The following is a 25479-nucleotide window of genomic DNA, read 5'->3' as shown; positions in this document are numbered from 1 at the left end:
GTTTCTGTGTCCCTGGGGGTCTTCCCTCAATTGTCTACACAACACAGCCCCCATCTCTCTTGTTCTGTATTAACCTCAGGCTCCTACATAGTCCTCATTTAACACAGGCAATTTCTTATGTATTTGTGCATTTTTATTCTTCTCCCAGAAGCGTTCTCTCTCTCTCTCTCTCTCTCTCTCTCTCTCTCTCTCTCTCTCTCTCTCTCTCCTCTCTCTCCTCTTCCCCTCTCTCCCCACGCATGCACTGACAGATCACTCTTAACGCCTCAATTATCCACCAGAGTAAAACTGCTGCAGTACATAGTTGATAATGATTTCTTATTATACTGTTTGTATCTTATTAACTGTTGTATTTCTTATTAAACTGTTTGTTAATTTCCCGCCAAAGAATCCTTAGCAAGTTGAGAGTCATTTAGCACAGAGCAAATTCATCCATTGGGAGTCTTAGCTTTCCCCATAAAGACTCCATGTTGGACTTAATCTACAAGTCTTTCTACTTGTGGCTTTACCACCAATGAGTGATCTTCCTGTGCTGTCTAATTGCCATGATTCCCAATGCAGTAGGTTTGATCACTGTTATCCTTTGTGGTATGTGGTGAAGATGAGAAGGTGGCTGGTTTTTGGTTTTGTACTTGTTTTAGCAAAATAGGTCAAGTCTTTGTAGTATTTTAAATCAGCCACCTGGAATGCCATTGTGTGTTGACATACTTTGTGCGTGTATGTGTGTGTGTTCTACTTGCATCCAAATAAATGAAAGTCTGAAACTTAAGGCTAAACTTATTTCATTAATTAATTAATTAATTAATTACTTTACTTTACATCCTGATCACATCTTTGCCTCTCTCCTCTCCTCCCAGTCCTACCCTTATAAATCCCTCCCCTGGTTAGCCTCTCTTCTCTCCTCAAAGAAAAAGAAGCCTCACATGGGTACCACCAAACTCTGAGACATTTAGTCCCAGAAGAACTAAGCACATCTTTTTCCACTCAGGTCCAACTAGGGAGTTCAGTTAGGGCAAGGGAGTCTAATGGCAGACAATGGCAGAGTCTAAAACAGCCCTTCCTCCAATTGTTAAGGGACTCACATGAAAACCAAGCTGCTCATCTCCTACAAATATGTAGGGAGCCTAGATCCAGACCATGCAAGCTCTTTGATTGGCGGTTCCATCTCTGTGAGCTCCCATGGGCCCAGGTTAGGTGACTCTGTAGGTCGTCTTGTGGTACCCTTCACTCTTCTGGCTCACTCATTTCTATCCCTGACTCTTCCACAACCCTCCACTTGATGTTTGGCTGTGGGTCACTACCTGTTTTCATCCACTGCTGGAGGAAGCCTCTCAGGAGAAAGTTATGCTAGGTTCTTGTCTGCACCATAGTAGAATATCATTAATAGTGTCAGGGGTTGGCTCTCTCCCAGGTGATTGGTCTCAAGTTGGGGCAGTCATTGGTTGGCAATTCCCTCAGTCTCTGCTCCGTCTTGTAGGCAGGACAGATTTGGGGTTGAAGGTTTTGTGGGTAGGTTGATGTCCCCCTCCCTTCGCTGGATGTCTCACCCAACTATCAGAAGTGGCCACTTCAGTCTCTATATCCCCCGCTGGTTGAAATCTTAGCTAGGGCTACTCCTATAGATTCCCTGAAGCATCTCCCTTCCCAGGTTTCCATCTAGTCTCAGAGATGCCTCCTACTGTTCTGTTCTTACTTCCAGCCTCTTCAGCACTACTCTCCCCACACCCAATCCCCATCCCTTTTCCCCTCCTCACCCCTTCTCCCACACAATTCCCTCTCTCCATCCACATTTGAAAACTATTTGGTTTCGCCTTGTGAGTGGAATTCACACATCCTCCCTTCGGCCCTCCTTATTACTTAGTTTCTTTGGGTGTGTGGATTGTAGAATGGTTATCATGTACTTTATGGCTGATGTTCACTTATAAGTGAGTACATATCATACATGCCTTTTTGGCTCTTGGGTTACCTCGCTCAGGATAATATTCTCAAGTTCCATCCATTTGCCTGAGAATTTTGTGATATCTTTGTTTTTAATATCTGGATAACACCATTGTGTAGATGTATCACATTTCCTTGATCCATTCTTCAGTTGAGGAGCATCTAAGTTGTTTTCAGTTTCTGGCTATTAAAATAAATCTGCTATGAACATAGTTGAGCAAGTATTCCTGCGGTATAGTGGGGCATCTTTGAGGTATATGCCCAGGAGTCATATAGCTGGGTCTTGAGGTAAAACTATTCCCAGTTTTCTAAGAAACCACCAAACTGATTTCCAAATGTCTATTATAAAATTATCACTTTTCTATCACTCTCAACCTAACCATTTCTTCATACCTTCTCCAGACTTTCTGGGAGATGTATTCCAAGCATTGAGCAACACTTCACTTTTCTACTAGGGATGATGCACACCAATAAAAGATCGTAACATTAGAGCACCAATCTGTCAAGCTTCAAGATCAGAGGACCCCTTCCCAACCCCACCAACCCATCCCAGGTCTGCTTACTGCTCAATGTTCTTTTTCTATTGCAAAATATATTCAAGGAGAAATACATCAAGGACTGGGTCAAATATTTGTAACATTAACAATGTTCTGTTGTTAATTAACAACAGAAGAAAATATATTGTTCTCTTCAGTAAACATGTACCCTACAACTCCATTCACATTTACTCAAAAGAAATTTCTAATCATTAGCTTTGAAGTGGGCATTGTCCACTGTATGTCCAGATGGACAGCCCTTCTCAAATGACAAGAAAACTTCAAAGCTTTCATTCTGATTCTAATAAAGAACAGCAATTCCTGACACCATTAGTGATGCTATGTTGTGCTTACAGACAGGAGCCTTTTGAGAGGCTCTACTCTGCAGATAATCACTGCCAAATATTGGATGGAGGTTGGGGACTCCTATGAAAGAGTTAGGGGAAAGATTGAAGGTCCTGAAGGAGATGGCAACCCCACAGGAAGTGCAATAGTGTCAACTAACCTCGACCCCTGGGAGCTCCCAGAGACTGATCTACCAACCAGCATACACAGGCTGATCCTAGGCCTCCAACACATATGTAGCAGAGGGCTGCCAATTCTGGTCTCAGTGGGAAAGAATGCACCTAATCCTGCAAACTTGATGCACCAGGGTGGGGGTATAGTAGAAGAGGGCACCCTCTCAGACGCAAAGAGGAAGAAGGATGGAGGAAGAACTCTGTGAGGGGGGACCAGGAGAAGGCAGCATTTGGAATAAAATTAATTAATTAATAATTTAACGATTTTTAAATTAAATTTAATAATTAATTTAAAAAGCAATTCCCGTTAGGGTATCTGATTTTTACCTCACTGAAATAAAAGACAATAAACCTAGTCAGCCTTTTGATGAATATGTGCCATGCATGTATGAAAATGTAGAAACTTCTGGAAGAGGAGACCCTTAGCAATACATTTGCAATGATCATCTCCAAGATTATGTGCACTAAACCATGTTCACATCACTTTCTAGAAGATGGGCAAAAGAGTTAAAAAGAGAAGCTGGAGAGATCAGTCTGTTAATTACCTTTTCTTAAAATATCTGCTATTTATATTTATATGTGTAAGCCTCTGTAAGCTTATATGCACCCTGAATATACAGAACCCTGCAGAGACCAGAAGAGGGTATTAGATCCGCTGGAGCTGGAGTTATAGGCTGTTGTAATTCACCTATTTTGTGGATACTGAATACCAAATCTGGATGATCTGCAAGAGCAGTAAACACTCTTAAACTCTGAAGCATTGAAGCTTATCACTAGACCAAAAAAAATTTTGTGTGTGTGTGTGTGTGTGTTGATTATTTTGTTGATTCACATTTCAAATGTTATCCCCCCCTCCTGGTTTCCACTCTGAGAACACCTATCCTACCCCCTCTCTTCCTGCCTCCATGAGGGTGCTCCCTCATCCACACACCCACTCCTGCCCCACTGCCCTAGCATTCCCCTATGCTGGGTCATCCAGCCTTCACAGGACCAAGGGCCTCCCCTCCTTTTGATACCAGACAAGACCATCCTCTGCTACATATGCAGCTGGAGCCACGGGTCCCATGGATCCCTTTCAAAAGATGCTTCAACATATAACAAGGACACATGCTCCACTATGTTCATAGCAGCCTTATTTATAGTACCCAGAAGCTGGAAACAACCCAGATGTCCCTCAACAGAGAAATGGATACAGAAAATGTGGTACATTTACACAATGGAATACTACTTAGCCATTAAAAACAATGACTTCATGAAATTTGCAGGCAAATGGACAGGACTAGAAAATATCCTGAGTGAGGTAACAGTCACAACAGAACACGCATGGTATGTACTCACTGATAAGTGGATATTAGGAAAAAAAAGGTCAAAATACCCATGATACAACTTATAGACCATACAAAGGTCAAGAAGAACGAAGACCAAAGTGTGGATGCCTCAGTCCTACTTAAGAGGACTAAAATAATCAAGGGAGGCAAAGGGTGGGCAGGACTTGGGAAGAAAAGAGAAGGGAAAGAGGGAAAAATGTGGGCAGCATCAGATGTGGGAGGAGACAGGGGAGATGTACAGATTGTCAGAAAATTGAACAGAGGTGTGTAGCAATGGGGTTGGGGAACTGCTGATAGCTAACAGAAAGTCCCAGATACCAGGAAAGCAAGAGGCTCTCAGGGATGACATTAGCTGAAGTACCCAACAAAGGGGAGAGAGAACATATAGAGATCATATCCAAAGTTAGGCACGGCTTCTGGATGAGGGATGGGTCTACCCACCCTTCTCAAGAGTTTAACCCAGAATTGCTCCTGTCTAAGGGAAATATGAGGACAAAGAGTGGAGCAGAGACTGAAGAAAAGGCCATCCAGAGATTGTCACACTATCCCATATGCAGCCACCAAACCCAGACACTATTGCTGATGTGCTTGCTGACGGGAGCCTGATATGGATGTCTCCTGAGAGGCTCTGCCAGATCCTCACCAATACAGATGCAGATGCTTGCAGCCAACCATTGAACTGAGCAGGGGGACCCCAGTGGAGGAGTTATGGGAAGGACTGAGGAGCTGAAGGGTTTTGCAACCCCATAGGAAGAAGAACAATATCAACCCGCCAGACCTCCTAGACTCCCAGGGACTAAACTACCAACCAAAGAATACACATGGAGGTATCTAAAACACTCTTATGTCAGGTATTTTTTTTAAAGTGAGACTATAGTTTTGTAGAAGACAGACTGTATCAAGGGCAAATCCCTGGCTCAGGAAGGAATCTCCTAAGTCACAGTGCCTGAAAACAGTCTGTATGATGGGCAGGGTGCCCACCAGGAAATGATTTGTCCAGTTTGTGCAAGCAGAGGACACTGCCGTCTAGTCTGTTTACTCATCCCAATGGCAGAAAAATAACTTCCTTACTTGCCGCAAAGTTCACGGCTGAGACCCCATAACAAGAAACAGATTAAGAAGAGAAGAAGATGCACATTTATTTAATTTAAGTTTTGTGCAGCTCAGAAGGCTTTGGCAACACAACTTCAAAGCCGTGGGAAGATCTGTGTATTTTTGTGGACAGTTATGCAAACGTGTGATATGATCTAATGGTGTGGGGGGGATAAGAATTGTGCAAGAGGAGGTTTTTATTTTTCTGTTTCTTTTTGGCATTCCTTGTCTTCATTTCTTCCAACTCCAGATGTGATGGGAGAAAAGTCACACACTATAGCCTCTGCTGCTTCCTCACTGACCAGGATTCCACACTGTAGAACAGAGTTTCCCACCTACACCCTGTATCTACAGTTTAATCCAGGGCTCTGGTCTACTACAAGCCCCTGGAACTTTCTCCATGTGCTAGAAACTTGCTTAAGTCTGTACAGCTTGTCTCCAACTCCCCAGCAGAGATCACAAAGCCTTCCCCATGCACAAGCTAGTGTATCTGTACTTCAACTTAGATGCACGACATCCTGTAAGTGACCTCTTGCTTCCTTGGATTTCTAGAGGGAAAACCTGTGTGGCTTACGGTTAAGATGTGCTTTTGTTTGTTTGTTTACCATTGTTGGAAAGAAAACAGTAAGGTGTTAGCTGGTTTCAATTCGAGGAGAAAGTGATAACAAATCACTTTTCTGATGACAGTGTTTAGTCCTGTGTTGCGGAAAGACATCTTGTGTTTGGTTTCAGGGCTCCTGATGACAAGCAGCCAGCAGCACTGGGGGTGGATCCTGTGGCTGTCTGATGTAGTAATGTCCTTCCTGCAGCTATGTGCCATCTGTTCCTAGTAGCTGGGGGAGGGGCTTTGAGAAGCCTATGAAGGCATTCCTGCTGGAGCTCCTCAAAAAAAGTCTCTTTTAGTGAGATTCTGTAAGAGAGAGTGAGAGAGCAAGAGAGTGAGAAAGAGAGAGTGAGACAGACAAAGAGTGAGAGAGCAAGAGAGAGAGAGAGAGAGAGAGAGAGAGAGAGAGAGAGAGAGAGAGAGAGAAGAAAGTATGAAATAATAATGACACAATTTTGAAGCTGACCTGATATTGCTTTCAGCTCTTGACTCTTTATTTCTTCCCTCTCCTGTTTCCCATCAGAATCCTCTGACTTGACAGGGATGGTTTAATAAATGATGCCATAATGGCTGTTTGAGTTTCCATCGTGCTAAGCTTGACTTGGTCAGGAGTCCTGATACATGCTAAGTGGTTGGACCCTACCCTCCAGCCCCTCACAACCTAACAGTCACTGCAAGGATAAAGACTGCACTCTATCTTGCAGGTTCTTGAAAGATGTTGGTACCGTTGGCATCTTTCCTTGCCAAGTATGTAGCATCATTAAAACAGGAAAAGAGGTATGTAGAGGACGTTGTTCTCTCAGATAGGTGAGCCAGTCAGGCATGTCACATGGAGGTCATGTGTGATGTTTTGTGAAGACCTAAGATCACAACGGAGACAAGGTATTTTACTGGCTGTCTCTGCACCACCGTTCCCACAGTGCCTGGTAGACACAGCTTAAGAGAGGAATGAATTTACTTTAGTTCATGGTTTTAGAGTATTCTGTTCATCAGGATGGAGGAAGGAATAGTAGAGAGGCTCAAATCAGTGTATCTGGAGGGTGTGGCAGAGCTGCTCATATAATGGCTAACCAGGAAGGAGAGTGAAAGCAAGAACAACCAGAAGTTGGGTATGTCTTCAAAGATCCATTCCTAGTAGCCTACTTCTGCCATCTGTGTCCTACTCCTCAAAAAATAGTGCCACTAGCTGGAGACCAATGGTTCAGATGCAACTGATAAAAGATACATACCTGGGATGGAATCTTGCCGGGAGCCTACTGGCCCAGAGAAGGTAGTGGCAGGGGCACATAGTAGGACTCTGGTGATGGCTTTAAAGTCTGAGGGTCTCAGAGCTTTCTAGCTCTCTAACTGTACTGGAAGGCTGATGATAACTTCTAAAAAGTCCGAAAAACTTCTTCTAAGGGTGAAAGACTGCTGGCTTAGGTGATTAACACCTGTAGCCTAACAGGGGAGGGTTAGGCAATGTGGTTTTTGTTGTATCTCAGCAGAAACTGATGGGTTCTAACTTTCCCCTGCTAGTCTGAAGTCGAAGGAAGAAAAAGGGACACTTAGAGAAAAGTGGTTATAGGGTTTATTATTAAGTTGTAAAAAGTTTCCAATGAAAGCTATCTACCTGGGAAAAGTGGAAAGATCCTACATGGGGAAAAGGAAAAAATTCTCTTCTATCTGGGGAAAGGGAAAGCATTCTATTCTATCTACTACTCTATCTCCTAAGTGGGAAAGACAAAAAATATTCTTCTCTCTCCTCTTTGTCTTCAGTACTTATACATCTTTCAGAATACATGATTACATGTTACAAAGTCCATCACAAGTTAACACAAAAAATCAAATCATAAATTGAAATAGTTTACAACAAAGAATGTTTACATGCATACCCATTAGGAGTAATTATTTGGATAAACATCATCACCTGTTTAGCTCCACTGGTTCACTGAAGGTTTAAAACCATAACTAAGTTATTAGTGAAGTTTTGTACAGATAATCCCAGTCAATATTTTATCTTCTGTCCTAGCACCCATAATAAATTGTTAGTTCCCTTTTTATGACCTTTGGTTAATTGTTTTACAAACTCTTGAAATGTGCTCTGAGTAGGAGAAAGTCTGGTTACTATCTAAGAGCAATTAACAGGTGATACTTGGGAGACTGACAGAGTTCTCATCACAGTTTTGACTATTAGAAAAGGACCTAATAGCAGTCCCACTATAAATGAACTTAATAATCATTGATATAATTTTAGCATTTCTTATATAGGATCATCATTAAGACTTAAGAAGTCATCTACTTGTCTATATAATATCACTACAAGGCAGTACATCTTTGTGGATCTGCAAAGATCTGCTCCAAAGGGGTGTGCTATTACTTAGTGATTGTTATATATGTTTAATAATAATAGGAAAAACATATTAATAGCAGGAATCTTTCCTAAAGTGAATCCCTTACAGCCTTGCTGATAAGGTTGTACTTGTCACAGATTATATAATAATCCAAAGCAGGCCATTTCAGGATGATCACCTGTTGGTTATTAGCTTGTCCCATTATGGCTCCTGACAGAATCTCTTCTGCCTTTCTCCAGGTTTCTAACCTTGGCAATGTCTTTTGGGTCTTCAAACACCCAATGGTCTCTCTCCCGTCTTTGGGAGCACTATGTGAGACTGTGTATTAGTATATCCCAGACATTGACTATAAGCTCATTAAAGCTTTCTTCCTTCGCCGTCTTTCTTTGTTTTTCTAGCATTTGGAGTAGAGCCCAGAATGGTACAAAATGCTAGGCTCTAGCATTGAAAGTGTTTGCATTCCTGGCAACACTTGAGCCCTTTCTAATTAGAAAGTTTATACATTGCCAAGGCTGAATTAAGAGTGAGTATGGAGAGAGGAGAGAGAGAGAGAGAGAGAGAGAGAGAGAGAGAGAGAGAGAGAGAGAGAGACTAATTACACAGAAGTCGTATGCTGGAGTGGAATGCGCATGTCAGGGCAGAGGAGAATCATGGGGCCTGAAACACTTAGGACTTAGTGAATTTGGGATAATTAAGAGATGAAGGTAGGAATTGTGATATATTAAAATGAGTTTAAAAAATCATTCTCGGGAAATAGATGGGGCTTCAGAATCATCTGTGAAGCTTTTATTTATAATTTCCTCATTGAGAAAAGTAAGGAGGTTTTTAAAGGCCCAGGGAATTGTAGGTTGACTGTGTAAGACCATAGCTAGGCAATAGAGATCAGGGAACGCTAACAAGCAGAGAGTTTTGCCTTAATGGGTCTGAGATGTACAAGGTGCCCACTTAGAGCAGTCCTAGAAGATGGGACTTCTCTAGGACAGGATAATGGAAGGGATAGTTTATAGCCAAAGATATGTTCCATTCAAAAAAGAAAAGTATATGAAGACAGAGGCAAGTCAGGACATGTGAAGTGGGTCTTGTGGTTTGCTAGCTCTCCTCAAAAACTTGCCTTTGGGATATGTGAGGGGAAGAATAGTCCAAAATCTACCTTGACGTCTTTATTAGTCACTCAGGCTTCATTCTTCTCAAACCCATAGAGCTATAGCCATAAAGTCTCTTGAAGATTTCAAAAAATTTCCCTTTATTTTATGTCTTAGGTATTTTATCTACATGTATATCTGTACATTATGTGATTGCAATGCCAAAGAGCCTGAAGAGGGTATTAGATCCTTCAATTATTGCAATCTTCCATGTGGGTGCTGAGAATCCAATCTGGGTCTTCTGGGAGATCAGCTAGCCCTCTTAACCAGTGAGCCACATCTCCAGACATCCTTGAGTCTTTTAAATAGAGATCTCAGTTTTCAGCCTTTTCTTGATATTAGAACAGTAATCTAGGCTTATCGGCAGCTCCGTCTATTTATTTTTGAATATTCTTCCAAAAGCTCCAGTGACCTAGATGATGATGACTTATGTGTGGTGAGAAGTTCTTACCCTTATAGACAGGATGCTGATTTTGTGTTTAGTAACATTTATACCTACTGTCTTGCAAGGGATAGGACAGTAGGAGCCTATTACATTCTCTAGGATGTCCCCTGTACCTGACACAGGACCTCCATGTGACTCCCAACATTTGAAAGAATAGATGGAGAGAGCAACAATGGGAAAGGAGTAAGGGTGTTTGTCCAGGGAGGGGCTACAGAAAGAGGGAAGTGAAGCTGAGAGCTGGGGTGTGCATTGTTCAGTGAAGGATAATTTAGTTCAAATCAAGTGTTTTGAAAGTCTTGAGAGGCCACTAAGAGAATTTTTCCAGCTGTTTGGAGGAAGAAGAGCCTGGTGGTGTTGGGGTTATTGGGATAAAATGCATATTAGAGACATGTCGGTAGAATGGTGTAGTGTGCTTGTTGCTAGACCTTCTTAGGCTTGGTGACACATTGTAGAAGCTAGTCATCAGGGAGTGTCTGCTAGCCACACAAGGAGGGAATCATAGAACTCTCCTTTATGATCCATTTTGTGGTGAGCAAGGGCAATTTCCAAGGTCAGCCATGATTTCATTATTGGCTTAGTGGCTTAAGCTATTTGTTCTCTATTTTTGAGGTATTCTTTCTACCTGTAGAATTGTTTTTCAATCAGCTCTATTTTGGGAAGAAGAAAAAAACCACATGTTTGAAATGCCCAGCAGGTTATAATATCTCTTCCTTTCTCCAGGAGATTGAAGTTTGCTGGAAATATGACTGACTATTGTAAATGGTTTCTTAGGAGAGCTCATGCTGTATCCCATGTGCCTTCACATGCATCTGTATAGGAGCAGAGGCGTCTACTGTAATAGCTTCTACTTTTCTTTCTAAAAAAAATTGTCTCTCAGATAAAAGAAACAGGAACAGTGTCTGATACTTCCAAGTATGACCCCTTCCTCTTCTGTCTGAATCCTAAAATCACTGGTGCTGGTTGCCCCTTTCAGACTTTGAGGTGTCAGCTGATGTTTTCTGTTGTCACTGAAATTCTTCCTAACATGTCTCCACCGTTCCCAACCTGTTTCCATCTTTTCTTTCACATGTATCTTCCCAAACTCGCCCACCATGTGGATTCCTTCACTTGATACTTTGATATCACCTGGATTTCTTGAGTTTACTGTCAGCCTCAGGGTTGGCTTTGGGTGCAGATATTCCTAAGTGATAAATCATAAAGAGATGTCTTCACTTGTGATGTATAGTAGATACTCTCTGTTGGGTAAACTTGTAACAGGAAGCAGAACTATAGAGAAGAGATGAAGATGAAACCCACCTTCAGTCCAGGGACAAGGTGCTGTATGACAAGCTGACCTTCCCAGTGGCAGTCAATAGAATTCCACATATAATCAGTGTTTCCTAATCTATTGTTGGTTACTGGGAACTGTCCATGCAGCAGCTGGAGATGCAGTAAACTTGGCAGGCAGGCAGGCAGGCAGCTTGCTGTAGGAGAGTTTGAAGTTGACTTCTGAATTTACTAGCTAAGGGCAGGAGATTTTTTTTGAGTTTAGATGTGTCATCTATGGGATAGAAAAGTAAAGTGATATATATCTGAATGTTGCAAAATTAAGAAGGACAAATTACTCAGTTCAGAAAGTATTTATTTGTATTTTCATCTGTTTGTATCTCTGGTGACGACCATTCCTGTATTCTTCCTTATTTATTTTCTTTGGAAATACCATCTTATGGGCAGGACAAATGGCTCTGTCAGTAATAAATGCATGCCACACAAACCTGAGGAACTGAGTTCAGACACCAACACTTGTGTAAAAAGCCAGGCACAGAAGTGTGCATCTGTAACTCTAGAACTCTTTGTGTGTGAGGTGGTGGTGGTAGAGACAGATGATCCTCGGAGCTTACTGGCAGCCAGTCTAGTCAATTGGTAAAGTTGACATCAGGAAGATTCTTTGTCTCAAAAAAGAAGCTGAAGTGTGATAAAGGGAGACACCAATTGTCCACTTCTCTCTCTCTCTCTCTCTCTCTCTCTCTCTCTCTCTCTCACACACACACACACACACACACACAGGCACACACACACACACACACACACACACACACACACACACCAAAGTACCAGTTAGATGGGTTCATTTAAGAAAGAAAGTATATTACTATTGTACATATTGTATAAATCATAAAAGCAAAGCAAATAAAAATACTACAATATCATGATGCCTTCAATAAGCTGCTACTGTTTCTTTTAAAGTTTCTGAGCTTGAGGTTTGTCCCCATTTCATTAGAAAGGACAGTTAGAAAGTCAGCTGGGAGCTGGTAAATCCGAGATGTCATCTCTGATGATCCTTACCAATGACCAATAGATACTCACATTTTCTCTGTGTAATTTGATGCTATTTAATAGAATAAAATCATCTTGGGGGACCATGAAGAGCAACATCGATGCTCTTGAAATGTTCACCTTAACAATTATTCATTTTGGGAACAAAATATGAATATGTGCCTATGACTCAAGGTCATAAAGGACATTCAAGAGGTTGTGGAAGAAGGTCAGTAGCACGGGGATTCAGGACTCCAGCAGAGTGGGAGGACCCCAAATCCAAAAGCTTTCCCGGAGAAGACTAAAGATTTGTATTTGTGTGGAGGTGAAGGTTACATCCCCGTTGTCCTTTTGGCTCCATTGTGCTTAGAAGTATAAATGGTGCATGCAGACCAAATCTTTTCTCTGTGTGGTGTATGTATTTACACAGAGACAGGGGCTGGCATTTTCACTGTTGAGTTTCTTTTTGGTCATGGACACTGTACCAAGCTTTGTGAAAATGTTACTTTCATAACAACTCAATAACTAGGATGTTATATTCTTCTCATTTCACACATGAAGAAACCAAAGCTTCCAGGGTCAACTGGAATTGATTTATGTAGCTGGCATCTATAGGATGCCAAAACTCTGCTACCAACTCCAAGGCAAGAAATGCTGTAGAAAAAATGTGATATAGTCAAATCAAAGGGACAGGGTACTGGCAAGATGCCTGCTAATTTAATTTTAGTTTTGAGACAGGGTTTTGTGATCTTGCTATGTATCTCAGGTAGCCCTTGAATAGCCAAGTGCTGGGGTCACAGCTGTGCACTACTACATATGGGTCCATAACTGGGTTTTGTTAGTCTGCATTCTTTAGCCTATCAGACAGCTCGATGAGGAGGTCTCCTAAACTGTGTCAGAAAGCCTGCTGACAACTAGCAATTCTGTTTTGGATGACCCAATGGTCACTGCTCAAGGATTCCTGATCATTTTGTAGGTTGTACATTGGGCCAAAACCTTACTGTTGGTACAATCTTCTCTTGGAGAACTCATATTCCTTTTTCTGTAAGTCTGATCACAGTGGTTCAGCATCTCTATATAAGTTTGAGCATCTCTATAAGTTTGAGGACCAACTCCTGTTTCCTTCCCTTCTAGCTCAGCTCCTGGAAGAACCTAAGTGTTTGAAGACAGGTTGTCTCTTTGGTTTTGCTTTTGGTTCACAAAGATATGATTATTTGCTTCCAGGGTAAGAAGGCTTACACCAGAGGCAGGTCTTTAATGCTGAAGGAGGGAGCTTACTACCAAAGCAGATTTTAGTGCTCCTTCTGTGGTAGGATAGTCTTGTCCAGGAGTCTACATTTGAGCAGCACCCAGAGGCTTTCCTGACTGGGCAGATGGCACAGTGAAAAACACTGTTGTGACTTTAGAATGCTGGCAAAAGGAACTAACAGACTTTTCATAGAGTAAGGAGTGAATGCTTGTGTCATATTAAGATAATTCTGTCAGAGATACTTGTCTAAAATAATATCTACAAATGTCTATAACCCCATGGATATTATCAGTCTAATAGATGAATACATGATTTTCCTTTTATAGTTTTTTATTTTCTCCTTTTTCTAAATAAAACTCCTTCAAAAGCATAGTATTTATATTACCACATTATTTGTTTTGTTTTGTTTTTTGTTTTTGTTTTTTCGAGACAGGGTTTCTCTGTGTAGCCCTGGTTGTCCTGGAACTCACTCTGTAGATCAGGCTGACCTCGAACTCAGATATCTGCCTGCCTCTGCCTCCCAAGTGCTGGGATTAAAGGCGTGCACCACCACTGCCCTGCCACATTATTTAACTATATAAATATTTCAAGGTTTATTTGCCTGGTTTCTGTTTAGCATATGAGTTACTTCAATATTTATTATACAAACAATTCTATAATTAATATTCTTCATCAAATGTTGCCCTACTTTCCCATTTTAAAAGCAGGAGACATTCCCCAACTTCAAACTTAGGTCTGCCTTGACTGTAAAGGGTTTGTTTTAATTTCTTGGGAAATAAATCAGGGGGCTATCAGGGAGTTTGGTCTTGCTTAACCTCAGTTGTCTCTTACACGAAGCCAGCTTTTTATTCGAATACAGTGGAACCGAGATGGGAGGTTCAGCTAAGAAGGGTGACATACCTCTAAGGTTATAGCACTAATGGACTAGCATGGTCCCAAGTGGTGTAAATCCAGAAGTGATTGTTGGAGTTCCAAAGAGTGATTTCCTATTCCCAGCCAGAACAGTGAGCCATGCTACGTTCAACCTGCAATTGATGTGACCTCTGCTGGAAACATCAGTCTGCTTAAAGAAATATCACAGATGATTAAAACCTACTTTATGCTCAGAAACTTGGTAACAACCAACCAAGTTCTCTTAGACCACTGTGTCCCCATCAGCTCAACTAGGATGCTGCCAGCATTTGAAGCATGTGAAGAAAGATGAAGAAAGCATGTGAAGCATGGCGGCTTTTCCGGCATTCACTGATCCAGACTTTTCATTTTTCTTTTAAAAATGAAAGTATCCATTTAAGCAGTATTAAGCCAGTGGGTCTATTTACAACAAGGAGGGACCCTCTGGCTAGCAGGCCTTTTTGACTTGCTTTTAGTGAGGCACTGAGTAACCTTGGTTGAACAAATATTTTCACAGACCTGCTATGCTCAAAGACTATGCATTTGGTGATGATGATTCAAAAGTGAAGTAAAACACACTGCAATTCCTATCCTAGACTCATTCATAGGTTTCCAGCAGAGAAACACACAGTAAAGAACGAGACATTAATAACTATCATGTGATATTATAGAAATATGCATCTGCCGGGGGTCTTCTTAGAGCAATTCTGAGTGCTCAAGAATTATAAGCTATCAAAGTTGTCAGTCTATAAACATTGCTCTTAGTTAGAAAGAAACACTATCCTAGATATTAAGATAAAAAACCTTACAGTATATATTTCTCGGATGGCACATTCTATTTCTCAGATGGCACATTTTGTGTTTGCATAAGTATACAAAAAGATACTGGAGCAGATGGCTGCACAGAAACCATCCAGCACAGTCCCCACTGGAGAGATGAAAGACGGAGGCCTCACAAGTCAGGTGATTGACCCAGGATCCCACAGTGGCTTGAAGACAAGTTTAGAACAGCAGTTCAGTTCTCTAAACAGTGGCCTTCCTCATATCGCCTATGTCTCCAAGTATTTATCATTGGTGTTGACTTCTCAATAAGGATGGAACTCAAGGACAAGCTAGTGTAGGGGAGGTGGAGAATTCACCTACTACTAGGTTCATGGATGGATGCAGATGTAGCTATATAGATAGCATATTGGGTTTTTCGTTGCTGTGCTCAAAGCATCTGATAGATACAACTCAAGCAAAGAAGGATTTATCTGGGCTCACACTTTATAGCAGTGATTCTCAACCTGTGGGTCATGACCCCTTGGGGTTGAATGAATTGTTTCACAGGGGTCACCAAAGATCATTGGAAAACACAGATATTTATGATATGATGCATAACAGTAGCAAAATTATAGTTATGAAGTAGTAATGAAAATAATTTTATGCTCGTGGGTCACCACAATGGGTCATTAGGAATGTTGAGAACCAATGGCTTATAGCATTCAGTCCATTAGAGTGAAGAAAAAAATGGAGAAATCCCTAAGCTCACATTATAGTAGACCAGGAAACAGAAAGTGACATTAAGTGTCACATTAAGTCCAGGAATAATATACTTCCACATATCTTCCCTGAGTAACCTACTTCTTCTATCTAGGTCCCACATACTGAAGTTCCCACTGCTTCCCAAAATAGTACTCCCTGGAGACCAAGCATGAGAATACAGGAGATTTCAGAGATAGTTCACATTCAAGCCACAATAGAAAAATTTAATAGAGACAATAATGGTTCTGTATGATACCAGAGCCTTCAGGAATGATGGCACAAGACTCGGGAGGATCTATAGTGAGTTGTATGAAGTACGACTGCAGGATGAGAGGGGTAGGTTCAATAGTAATAAAATAATACAGGGCCCGTTTCTTTAGACTCTTCACAGATAAGGACAATCATTTCCTCTGGACATTTGGTGGGCACCTGTAGAATAAAGGTTTTGTGACCTACTTTTGTAGTAGGACAAGAGCATTGTTTTTGTAAGTGGCTTTGGTGGAGATAGGGAAAAAGAAGGCCAGAAAGACTTTCTTGTGTCTAATGATTTTTCAAATGCCGGGGTGCCATATTTGGGGTCAGAATATCCTGAACTCCAGCAGCAACTAAGCTCACAGGGATCCACATGAGCACCTCTTTGGTGTCTATCTGAGTTTGTTGCCGCACCTCATTCTTCATCATGTAGAATAGAGACAATGAGCTTCTCCTCCTTGTTCTCTCCCTCCTCCTCATCTTCCCTTTCCTCTTCCTTCTTCTTATTTCTTCATGTTTGTGAGATAGTGTTTCTCTGTGTAGTCCTGGCCATCCTAGGATTCACTCTGTAAATCAGGATGGCCTTGAGAGATCTGCCTGTCTCTGTCTCTTAGGTGCTCGGATTAAAGTTGTGCACCACTAACACTGCACCGCCCTCAATATGCTTCTTAAAGAACATTTTATCACAAGTTTCCTTGTATGCCCTAGTTCTATTCCTCTTGAGTAGACAGAAGTACCTGAGGGTATGACCTCTCTAAACACAGAGTACCCACTGTGTTCTTCCTTTGCCCTCATGGATTGAGGTGAATTTCTTATCATGGCCAATTTTAGCCAAAGGTACAACTACTACTGACGTCTGTCATGCAGGACACCAGTATCTCAACTCGTTTGTGGTTGCTCCTGTGTCTTTCCTGAGGGATTGTCTTCTGTTAGTTCTTGCACTGAAGTAGACATTGTCTGTGTCCTTGATATACTCTCGAAGCCTGACTGAAAACCTCACATTTTATTTTCTCCCCTAGCGGTGACAAGGCTATGCTTCCTAACTCCCTTTCCCAATAGAGTTCTCTTCTCTCCTACAAGTGGATTCTAGAAGGTGCAACAAAGTGGAACCTCAAATCTAGACTCGAGATAAAAAAAAACAAAACACTGAACCATTTATAAGAGCCAGTATGCGTACATATTGTCAAGAGTTCCAAGGACAAAGAGGCTTGTGGCTGTTGTAAACACAGAGTTTAGCAAGTTAGATGGATTCCTTTTGAGTAGGAGCAGCTCTAGACCAGTATTCTATATAGATTACAGCAATATTTCCATGTCATAGATCTACTCTTGGACACACAATTAAATGAATTTTAGTGAGTATACTGAGCTTGTACATTCACCACTGTAACCTAATTTGAGGATGCTGCCATTTCTTCTCTGTTTCCCAATTCCATCAAGTTCATTTGTAGTCAACCTCTACTCTTACCACGGCTCTAGACCACACCTGACCTATTGTTTCATATTGTGGACTTGATTATCCTGCATGTTTTATGTAAATGGAATGAGACAATCTGAGGTCTTTTGTAAGTAGATGAGTATCTGTCCAATCTGTTGTATGTATCACTAATTTGGTCCTTCTTAATGTCAGGTCATGTTATACTGCATAGACACATGACCTTTCATTTATGTGTTCATGGGCTCGTGGACATTTGTGTTACTCCCATTTAGAGTTGATGTAGATGCTGTAAACATGTATGTGCAAGTCTTTGTGTAAGCATATGACTTTGTCTTGGGTATATTTTTGGATTGGAATTGCTGGGGTTTTGTTAAATATATGTTTAATATTTTAAGAACCTGGCAAATTATTTTCCAAAGGGGTTGAGCCATTTCTCACCAGCAGTTTCTAATGGTTCTAGTTTATCACCTCCCAGCTCACACATGCTGTCATCTGTCTGCTGATTACAGCTATCCTAGTGAGCATGTGGTAGTGTCTCATTGTTGTGTTAAATAGGTTTTTGTTCAGTTCTTACAGCTTTCAATTTGACAGTGTGTCCTGTGAGTCACCTAAAGAGAATCTTGAATAAAGGATGTACTGTTTACCAAATTTATTTGCTCTTGGAATCCCTTTTGCTCTCTTAAATGAATATGTTCAAGTACTAATAGCATTCAGATTTCTGGGAAGAATTACATCATTTGATTAGAGTATTGTTTGTAACTTTCTTCTAAACAAGTGTCAATGGCACAATGATTCTGAATCAAGTAGCCAGGTTAACATTTTAAGAGTTAAAAAAAAAAAAAAAAAAGACAACAAACAGATCAGCATTAGAAGGTTTGGGAAAACAGTAGTTTGCAAATGAATGTCTAAATGAAAGTCTGTTCTCTGCACTTGGTTTGCTAGACCAGCCCAGATGGGTACAGATTTCATGGGGAGAGAGCTGGGATCAAGCTGGGATCATGGCTACATTTTAATTCTCAATACTCAGATAACAATCATTACATCAAGCGGATGATAGTAAGATGGGGTTTGCATTGTTAGGCCTGTTCACGCTAGGAGCTGTGGTGACTGAGGTTCACAGATGGCTCTTCAAATCTTCATGATGACTTTATGCATGGGTGTTCTACTAATAACACCCATTAACAAATGAGGATATCGATACACTGAGAGGCTATTGCACAGGTAGCAAGAAATAGCAGAATCAGGATTTGAATCTGGGTCTCCCATACATGAAGATGTTTGAGATATATTCTATTACCATGCCAGAAGGCAAATCAGTCAGGAAGACTAATCACATAGAAATGACAGAGATCTGGAAAGTACTGGCAATCTAGCCTTTGGCTGTTTGGAGTCATGACAGATTTAGTCTCCCTGATCTTTGGCTTCTCACCTACTGGCTTCTCCCCTATACTACATGTCTTCTAGAACATTCATCTTCCTTGTTTCATTGTCTTCAGTCCAGAATTTTGTTGCTTACATCCCCACCAGTGAGATCGTCCCAGATTTTGGCTCTGCACACCCTCTCCACTCATTTCCACAATCTCCATTGCAGCTTTAGTCAGGGAGCAGAGCACCTGACATTGTATTATATCTGGGACTCCAGTCAATGGAGTGGTGCTTTTCTCATCAGTTAAATCTGTCTTGTAATTCCCTTAGACATTCCCAGAGATATCTTTCCTAAAGGATTCTAAATCCATTCAACTTGACAATGAAGGTTAACCAGGTATAAGTTTCATCACCGAGTGATGACCTATGTTGTTTTAATTTTGCTTTTTCACAGTGGCTCAGCTTCTTGAGAATGGGGTTAGGTTGTGTCCATTTATGCAGGCCTTTAAGCACAAAATACCCTAAGAATGCATGGTGAGGGTGAGGAGAAGAACTCAATTGTGGAAGTAGGTTCTACTCCCCTATCAAGATTAGTTCTGGGGCCAGCTGAGCGTAGAGCCCTGAATTGACTCCTTGGATTCCAGGTTCTTTCTCTCTCCACAACCCTAACTTACTGTTTGAATTCAGCTTCTCACTCAAGCCCTGGTACAGATTCTTTGTATTCACTTTGGTGCATCTGTTTATCCTCTCAGACCTCCATCTCCATCCAAGACACAGATAATCATGCTTCATTCTTGATCCCGAGTGTAGACAAGGCATTATGGGAAGTGATCATTTTAGTTCTTAGCTAATGGGTTGCTCTTGTGGGTGTATTTTCACTGTTGTTTAGTTGATAAATTTGACTGTTCTTTCAAAGGGCTAAGTAACGGTGGATACTACAGATTTTACGGATCAAAACTGGTCATGCCCCAGTTCCAGAGACTCTTAGAAGTCCTGAACCAAGGTATCAGCAGCTTGGTTCTTTCTGAGAGCCACAAGGGAGACTGTTCTCAGCCCACTTCACAACTGTTGGTGGCCTCAAGCCTGCTGTAACTTGTAGGTGACACTGTCCCTGAGTGTCCACATCATCTTCTCTCCATGTCTCCCTGTTACCACATCCAGATTTGCTTTTGCTTTTTCATAGGTCACAGTTACTTTAGGCTCCCTCTAATGTTCTTTTTTGCTTCTGTGCAACCCTGACGTACGTGTGTGTGTGTGTGTGTGTGTGTGTGTGTGTGTGTGTGTGTGTATGAATGAATGGCTAGGCTAGAAAAAGTCACTGGGTACCTTTCTTTCTGGCCACTTCCCACCCTCACTTATTTTGTTGAAATAGGATCTCTCAGTAAAACCGGAGCTCACATGGGATCTCACTTTCCAGCCAGGTTAGAGCCCAGCAAGTCCAAGAAGCCTCCTGTTTCCTACCACCCAAGTGTTGCTGGAGATATTTAAAACTATGGCACCCGATCTGTCTTGTGATATGGGGCTGCCATGTTCTGGACTAGACTAGGCCTGAGGTCATGAGCAGCAAGCAGCAGCATGTTCCGGTGGCCAGAGACACCGGCCCTGCCACCCACAAGATGCCAGCGTGGGAGATGGCTCTGCTACGCTGTCTCCACAAGGTTGGGCTGAGCCCAGGCCATCCCACCATCAATGCAGGCCCAGTAGGAATGAGACTCTAATGCTTAAAGATTAATCAAATAGCTTTATATGTTTGGTAATGCTCAATAACAAGATGCCCACACAATTGGAAGTGTTAACCAATTAACAAACCTAGATATAAGTTGTTACCTAGGACTGCTCTCAATCCAAGCGTGGTTCTCCATCCTCCTACATCTCTGCCCCCCTAGCTCCTCCTCCTCCTCTTCCTCTCCTTACTCCTCCCACCTTAGTTCCTCCCATCTTGTGGGGAAAATATGCCGCTACACCCAAGCACTTCCTGGGCATCTGAATTCAGTTTCTCATGGTTTTGAATCAAGCACTAGCCCACTGGTCAGCCTCTCCAGTCTTAGACTCTATTCTAAATGAGATTACACTCTGAGATCCTGAGGGTCAGGGTTCAGTTTATCTTTTGTGAAGGAAGCAATTTAATTCAAAATGTTGCAAATGGCTAATTATTATGTTCCCCAGAAAATGTTCTGTTAAAAAAAAGTAGCTTGGCATTTCTCAATGAGATAGAAGCATCAAGACATACTAAAAAAACGCCTGACAGGGAGGCCTCTTTGCTTTACTGCACTTGACATTCAAAGTCGTTCTTTGAACCAGATTGGGTGAGTGGGGTTGGTTTTAACAAAGACCTGTTTCTTTCTACAGATAAAGTCCCAGAATCTTTACCCAAAGTGGTATTTCCCACATATGCTTTCAGAATTGAAAATCTTTCCTTCCTGGCTCGTGACATTTTTGTGGGGCTTCCAGAATAGAAATAACAGAGCAGATCTCAGGCAGTTGGCACTCCTTCTCCATGTGACAGCATCCTGCTAACATTTCTGCTGTTTGTGTGTGATTTACTGTCCTCCCAGGGTTCCTAAATATATGCGATAAAAACCAATTTAGAATATTAATCCGACACCATCCTGGCCAGCCTGGTCCAATCGAAGTTTATTTACTGGAGACGGTGAGCATTTTTGCAAGAGCAGAGTGAGAGTCATTTTTCTTAGTATTTCTTGCTAGCTTCCTCAGCACTGTTGCTCTGAGTCCCCCAGGTGGGTAATGGTGCTAATAAAAAATGATATTTCCAGGCCTGATTTCCACACTACAGTCTAGTGTCTTTTGGAGACAGGTCCTAGAATTCCATTCCTAATGACTTACCTGGGTCGTTCTCTCTCTGCATTTAAGAACAAGTGTTTTCTATCACCCTTCCATGAGAAATTGCATTGTGTCATTGGAGTCAGATGGTTCCCAGAGTTAGAGTCTGTCCAAGGCTGAAGGTAGGAGAACCAGGTAGCAGGTATGGGGCAGAAGGCTCAGACATGGAGTGTGGGCAGGGGAGGAGTCCAGCAGCTGCTGCAAGGGCAAGTGTGTGGGGTTTATTGTGAAGTAACATCTGCTGAAAGCGGGGAAGGATAGTGGATTCCACGTGTGGTAGGAGGCTTAGTAAGGGTTGATGGCTATGCATTTGTTGGCAGATGGGCTGAACTGAGGCATGGATTTCTGTCAGCTCTGTCAGGAAGAGATTGGAATATCTACCTCAGTCAGAAAATCTGGCTCCTGGGCACAGCTGGAGTAGAGAAGGGCTGATGGAAAGGCCTAGCCTGTACTACTGAAAACCTGCTCATTGAGTTGGGCCCTTGGGGCTATCTGGGGTACTGTGTGGAAACTCAGATTTCTGATGATGTATCAGCCCTTCTGAGAGCTCTGGAGACTATATTTTTAAAATTTCTGTGTGATCTAATTACCAGTCATCCAGGACAGCATACAGGAGATAGCCCATAAAGAAATGTGGACCTTGCAATGACCTCACCTTTGTGAAGACCTTGCTTTTGTTACTAACCTATTCTGAGCCATGCTTGCTTCATCCATTAGATGAAATGTGCCTGCCTGCTTTGACCACTCTTTCTTCCTCCCCTCATCATTTCCTTTTCTATCCTTACTTTCCCTGTTTTCTCCAGTTCTCTGGATGTAGCTCATTTTCAGTCCACATTTGGGTACATGATAAGCATCATTCAGTGATGTCTCAAATCTTCTGAGACTTGAGATTCTAGAACAGGAGTTCTCAAACTTCCTATGCTATGACCCTCCAGTACAGTTCTTCATGTTCTAGTGACTCCAAACCATTATGGTCATCGCTATTTCATAACTGTAATTTTGCTACTGTTATGAATTATAATGTAAATATCTGTGTTTTCTGATGGTTTGAGGAAACCTCTGTGAAAAAGTCACTTGACAACAAAGGGTCATGACCCACAGATTGAAATCCACTTTTCTAGAAGGTAGTTCGGGCAGGGAATCTACCTCTTGGTTGTTGGACTCAAGAGAGGAAACCTGTTTTTAGACCTGGGTTATAAGACAGTGGCTTGGACCTAGACTATACTGGTTCCTGGTTTTCCAGAAATGGAAGTAGGAAAATGATATTGCCGAAATAATATTGACCTGCAGGCTGGATACTTCATATATAATCTTATACGTTAAGTACTATTGTCTTTGTTTATACATAGGAGCCCTAAGGCTTGGAAAGAGTTGTATACATTCATGCCTGTAATGCACAGGGGTCATGTTTCACAAAAATTTGGGAGACATGGCTCTGAGTCTCATATTCAAATCCTGTTCTTACCCATTTATGCCAAGTACAAGGTCACAGAAGCCTTTGAGCCACAATGCTGATATCAGAAGCAATCTGGGCCCCAGAGAAAGCTATTTCTGTGTTCTATATTTCTAGATGTAAAGTGATACAGTTACTTCATAGTGAAGCTGAAAAAACATGCGTTTTTATAATAGAAATTGACCCATAGGATAGTTCTACTGTTGGCACAAGCTTGATAAGTTCAAAGGAAACCCATAACACAAAATTGCCTTGTGCTGAAAATCCCTTGTACTGAAAATCCCTTGACCACTTCCTTTTGCATTCCTGTATAAGATCTGATCTTTGACCTTTACTGGGTTCTTCAAAGCTCAAAGAGCTTCTCTATCCATGATTCCATTCACCATCCTTACCAATTCAATCCTTACTTAGCATATGTGAATTCAAATGCCTAACCAAATATACTTCACCTTACACATGAAGTATGGGTATTAGTAAATATATTCATTTGATTCAAAGATCATGTCAGAATCTCAGCCTTTTGTTAATTATTTCCTTTCCTGTCTCTACTCCCAGGCCATAACCTTCTGTAGAAGGACAAACATCACAGCAAGTAGGCTGCCAAGCACTACCCGACCTTATCAAAGAGAACAGCTGGACCCACTTTTAGTCAACACCTCCCAGCACAAGCCTCTGGGTCACAGAAAGAGAACAGGTCAACATTTGACATTTTCCAAAGACGTTTAAGACACACCAACAAAAAAGGCTACTTAGGTTGTCTTTGTATGAATTTGGTTGATTTCAGAAATAAATTTTAAAAGGTGCTTTGATTGAAGAAGTCACATTTCAATGATATAGCAGATGATGGTTATTGGAACAGCCCAAACTACCACAGAGCAAGAGATATAGCGTGAACAGCTACCAGACAATCCCAGAACCAAGGGATGGATGACTACAGGTATCGGGACAACTATGAGGGCTATGCCCCCAATGATGGCTACTACCAAGGCAATGAGCAGAACCCAGAAGAAGATGCACAGAGTGATGTTACAGAAGGTCATGATGAGGAGGATGAGATCTATGAGGGCGAGTACCAAGGCATCCCTCATCCAGATGATGTCAAGTCTAAACAGGCTAAGATGGCACCCTCCAGGGCAGATGGTCTTCGGGGCCAGGCAGACCTGATGGCTGAGAGGATGGAAGATGAGGAGCAGCTGGCTCACCAATATGAAACCATCATTGACGAATGTGGCCACGGGCGCTTCCAGTGGACCCTCTTTTTCGTCTTGGGTTTGGCCTTGATGGCTGATGGAGTGGAAGTGTTTGTGGTGAGCTTTGCTCTGCCAAGTGCAGAGAAAGACATGTGTCTGTCCAGTTCCAAGAAAGGAATGCTTGGTAAGTAGGAACTACCAATGGTCATTTTCCTTGTGACATTAAGTATATGAAAGTAAAGAAGATTATATATGTATGTATTTACATATACATATATAAGTACATATATGTATATATGTATACACATATGTATAGCTTGTCACTGTTAGACATCTTAAATATGCCATGGTGTTGTGCAAAGCTATAAGCTTCATAGTCATTTTTCTATTAAGATGTTATTATATATGGACATCAATTAATTTATTGACTCAAACTTTCACAGCTAGTATCATCAGCTTGTTTTTCTTTTCAAGCCCTTTTGATTCTTAGCTCTTTGACTCCCAAATCTTATTTTTTTGAATGACAGACTATTCTTGTATTAAACTATCTTCCATAACTGAGTAATAATACATTTTGGAAGGGGTAAGCAAGAGGTCTCTTCCATCATTCCTTCTTTATGTGCCTTCCAAGAATCCAATGGCATCTGCTCCCAGCTCCTCTTGTACTAAGAGTTAGTGGCTGAGTGCCCATGTGGCTTGGATAACTGATGGTCTTGAGCATACTCACTTGCAGAGTCCCATAGGCAGTTAAGAACCATGGTGTGAAGCACAGATGGATTCTGAAGGATAGGGAACCAGCTTGCAAGTCAGTTAGTAGACCAGCACTGTCAGATCCAAGCCTCAGCCATCAAGGCCTCAAGGCAGAGAGAATTGTGTGACGTTACAGAGGGGATGAGCACAAACTGTGTGGAATAGAAGAAATTCATCATAATAGAGCCAAGGGCTTGTCTTGATCCTGAAATGGTCTAAAAAACATATGTACCCTCTACATTTAGTGTCCAAACAGAGCCCAAGATATATGCAGCTATTAAAAACTTGCCATAAACTA

At 41.6% G+C, this 25479-nt stretch overlaps 1 protein-coding gene across 6 annotated transcripts in view; it reads left to right on the top strand.

Annotated features, from left to right (window-relative positions):
• Positions 1 to 25479, top strand: part of Sv2b (synaptic vesicle glycoprotein 2B) — a 171216-nt gene that overhangs the window by 77997 nt on the left and 67740 nt on the right. For all 6 annotated transcript variants that reach the window (XM_034495595.2, XM_034495603.2, XM_034495588.2 and 3 more), the window contains exon 2: positions 23797 to 24615. In XM_034495595.2, the coding sequence (XP_034351486.1) occupies positions 24165 to 24615 (451 nt within the window). In that variant the 5' untranslated portion in view covers positions 23797 to 24164. The remainder of the gene's footprint in view (positions 1 to 23796; positions 24616 to 25479) is intronic.

This window comes from Arvicanthis niloticus, chromosome 1, assembly GCF_011762505.2.
Source record: "Arvicanthis niloticus isolate mArvNil1 chromosome 1, mArvNil1.pat.X, whole genome shotgun sequence".
Classification (NCBI taxonomy): Eukaryota; Metazoa; Chordata; class Mammalia; order Rodentia; family Muridae; genus Arvicanthis; species Arvicanthis niloticus.
Note: the sequence above shows the minus strand (reverse complement) of the source record. Positions and strands in the feature narration are given on the sequence as shown.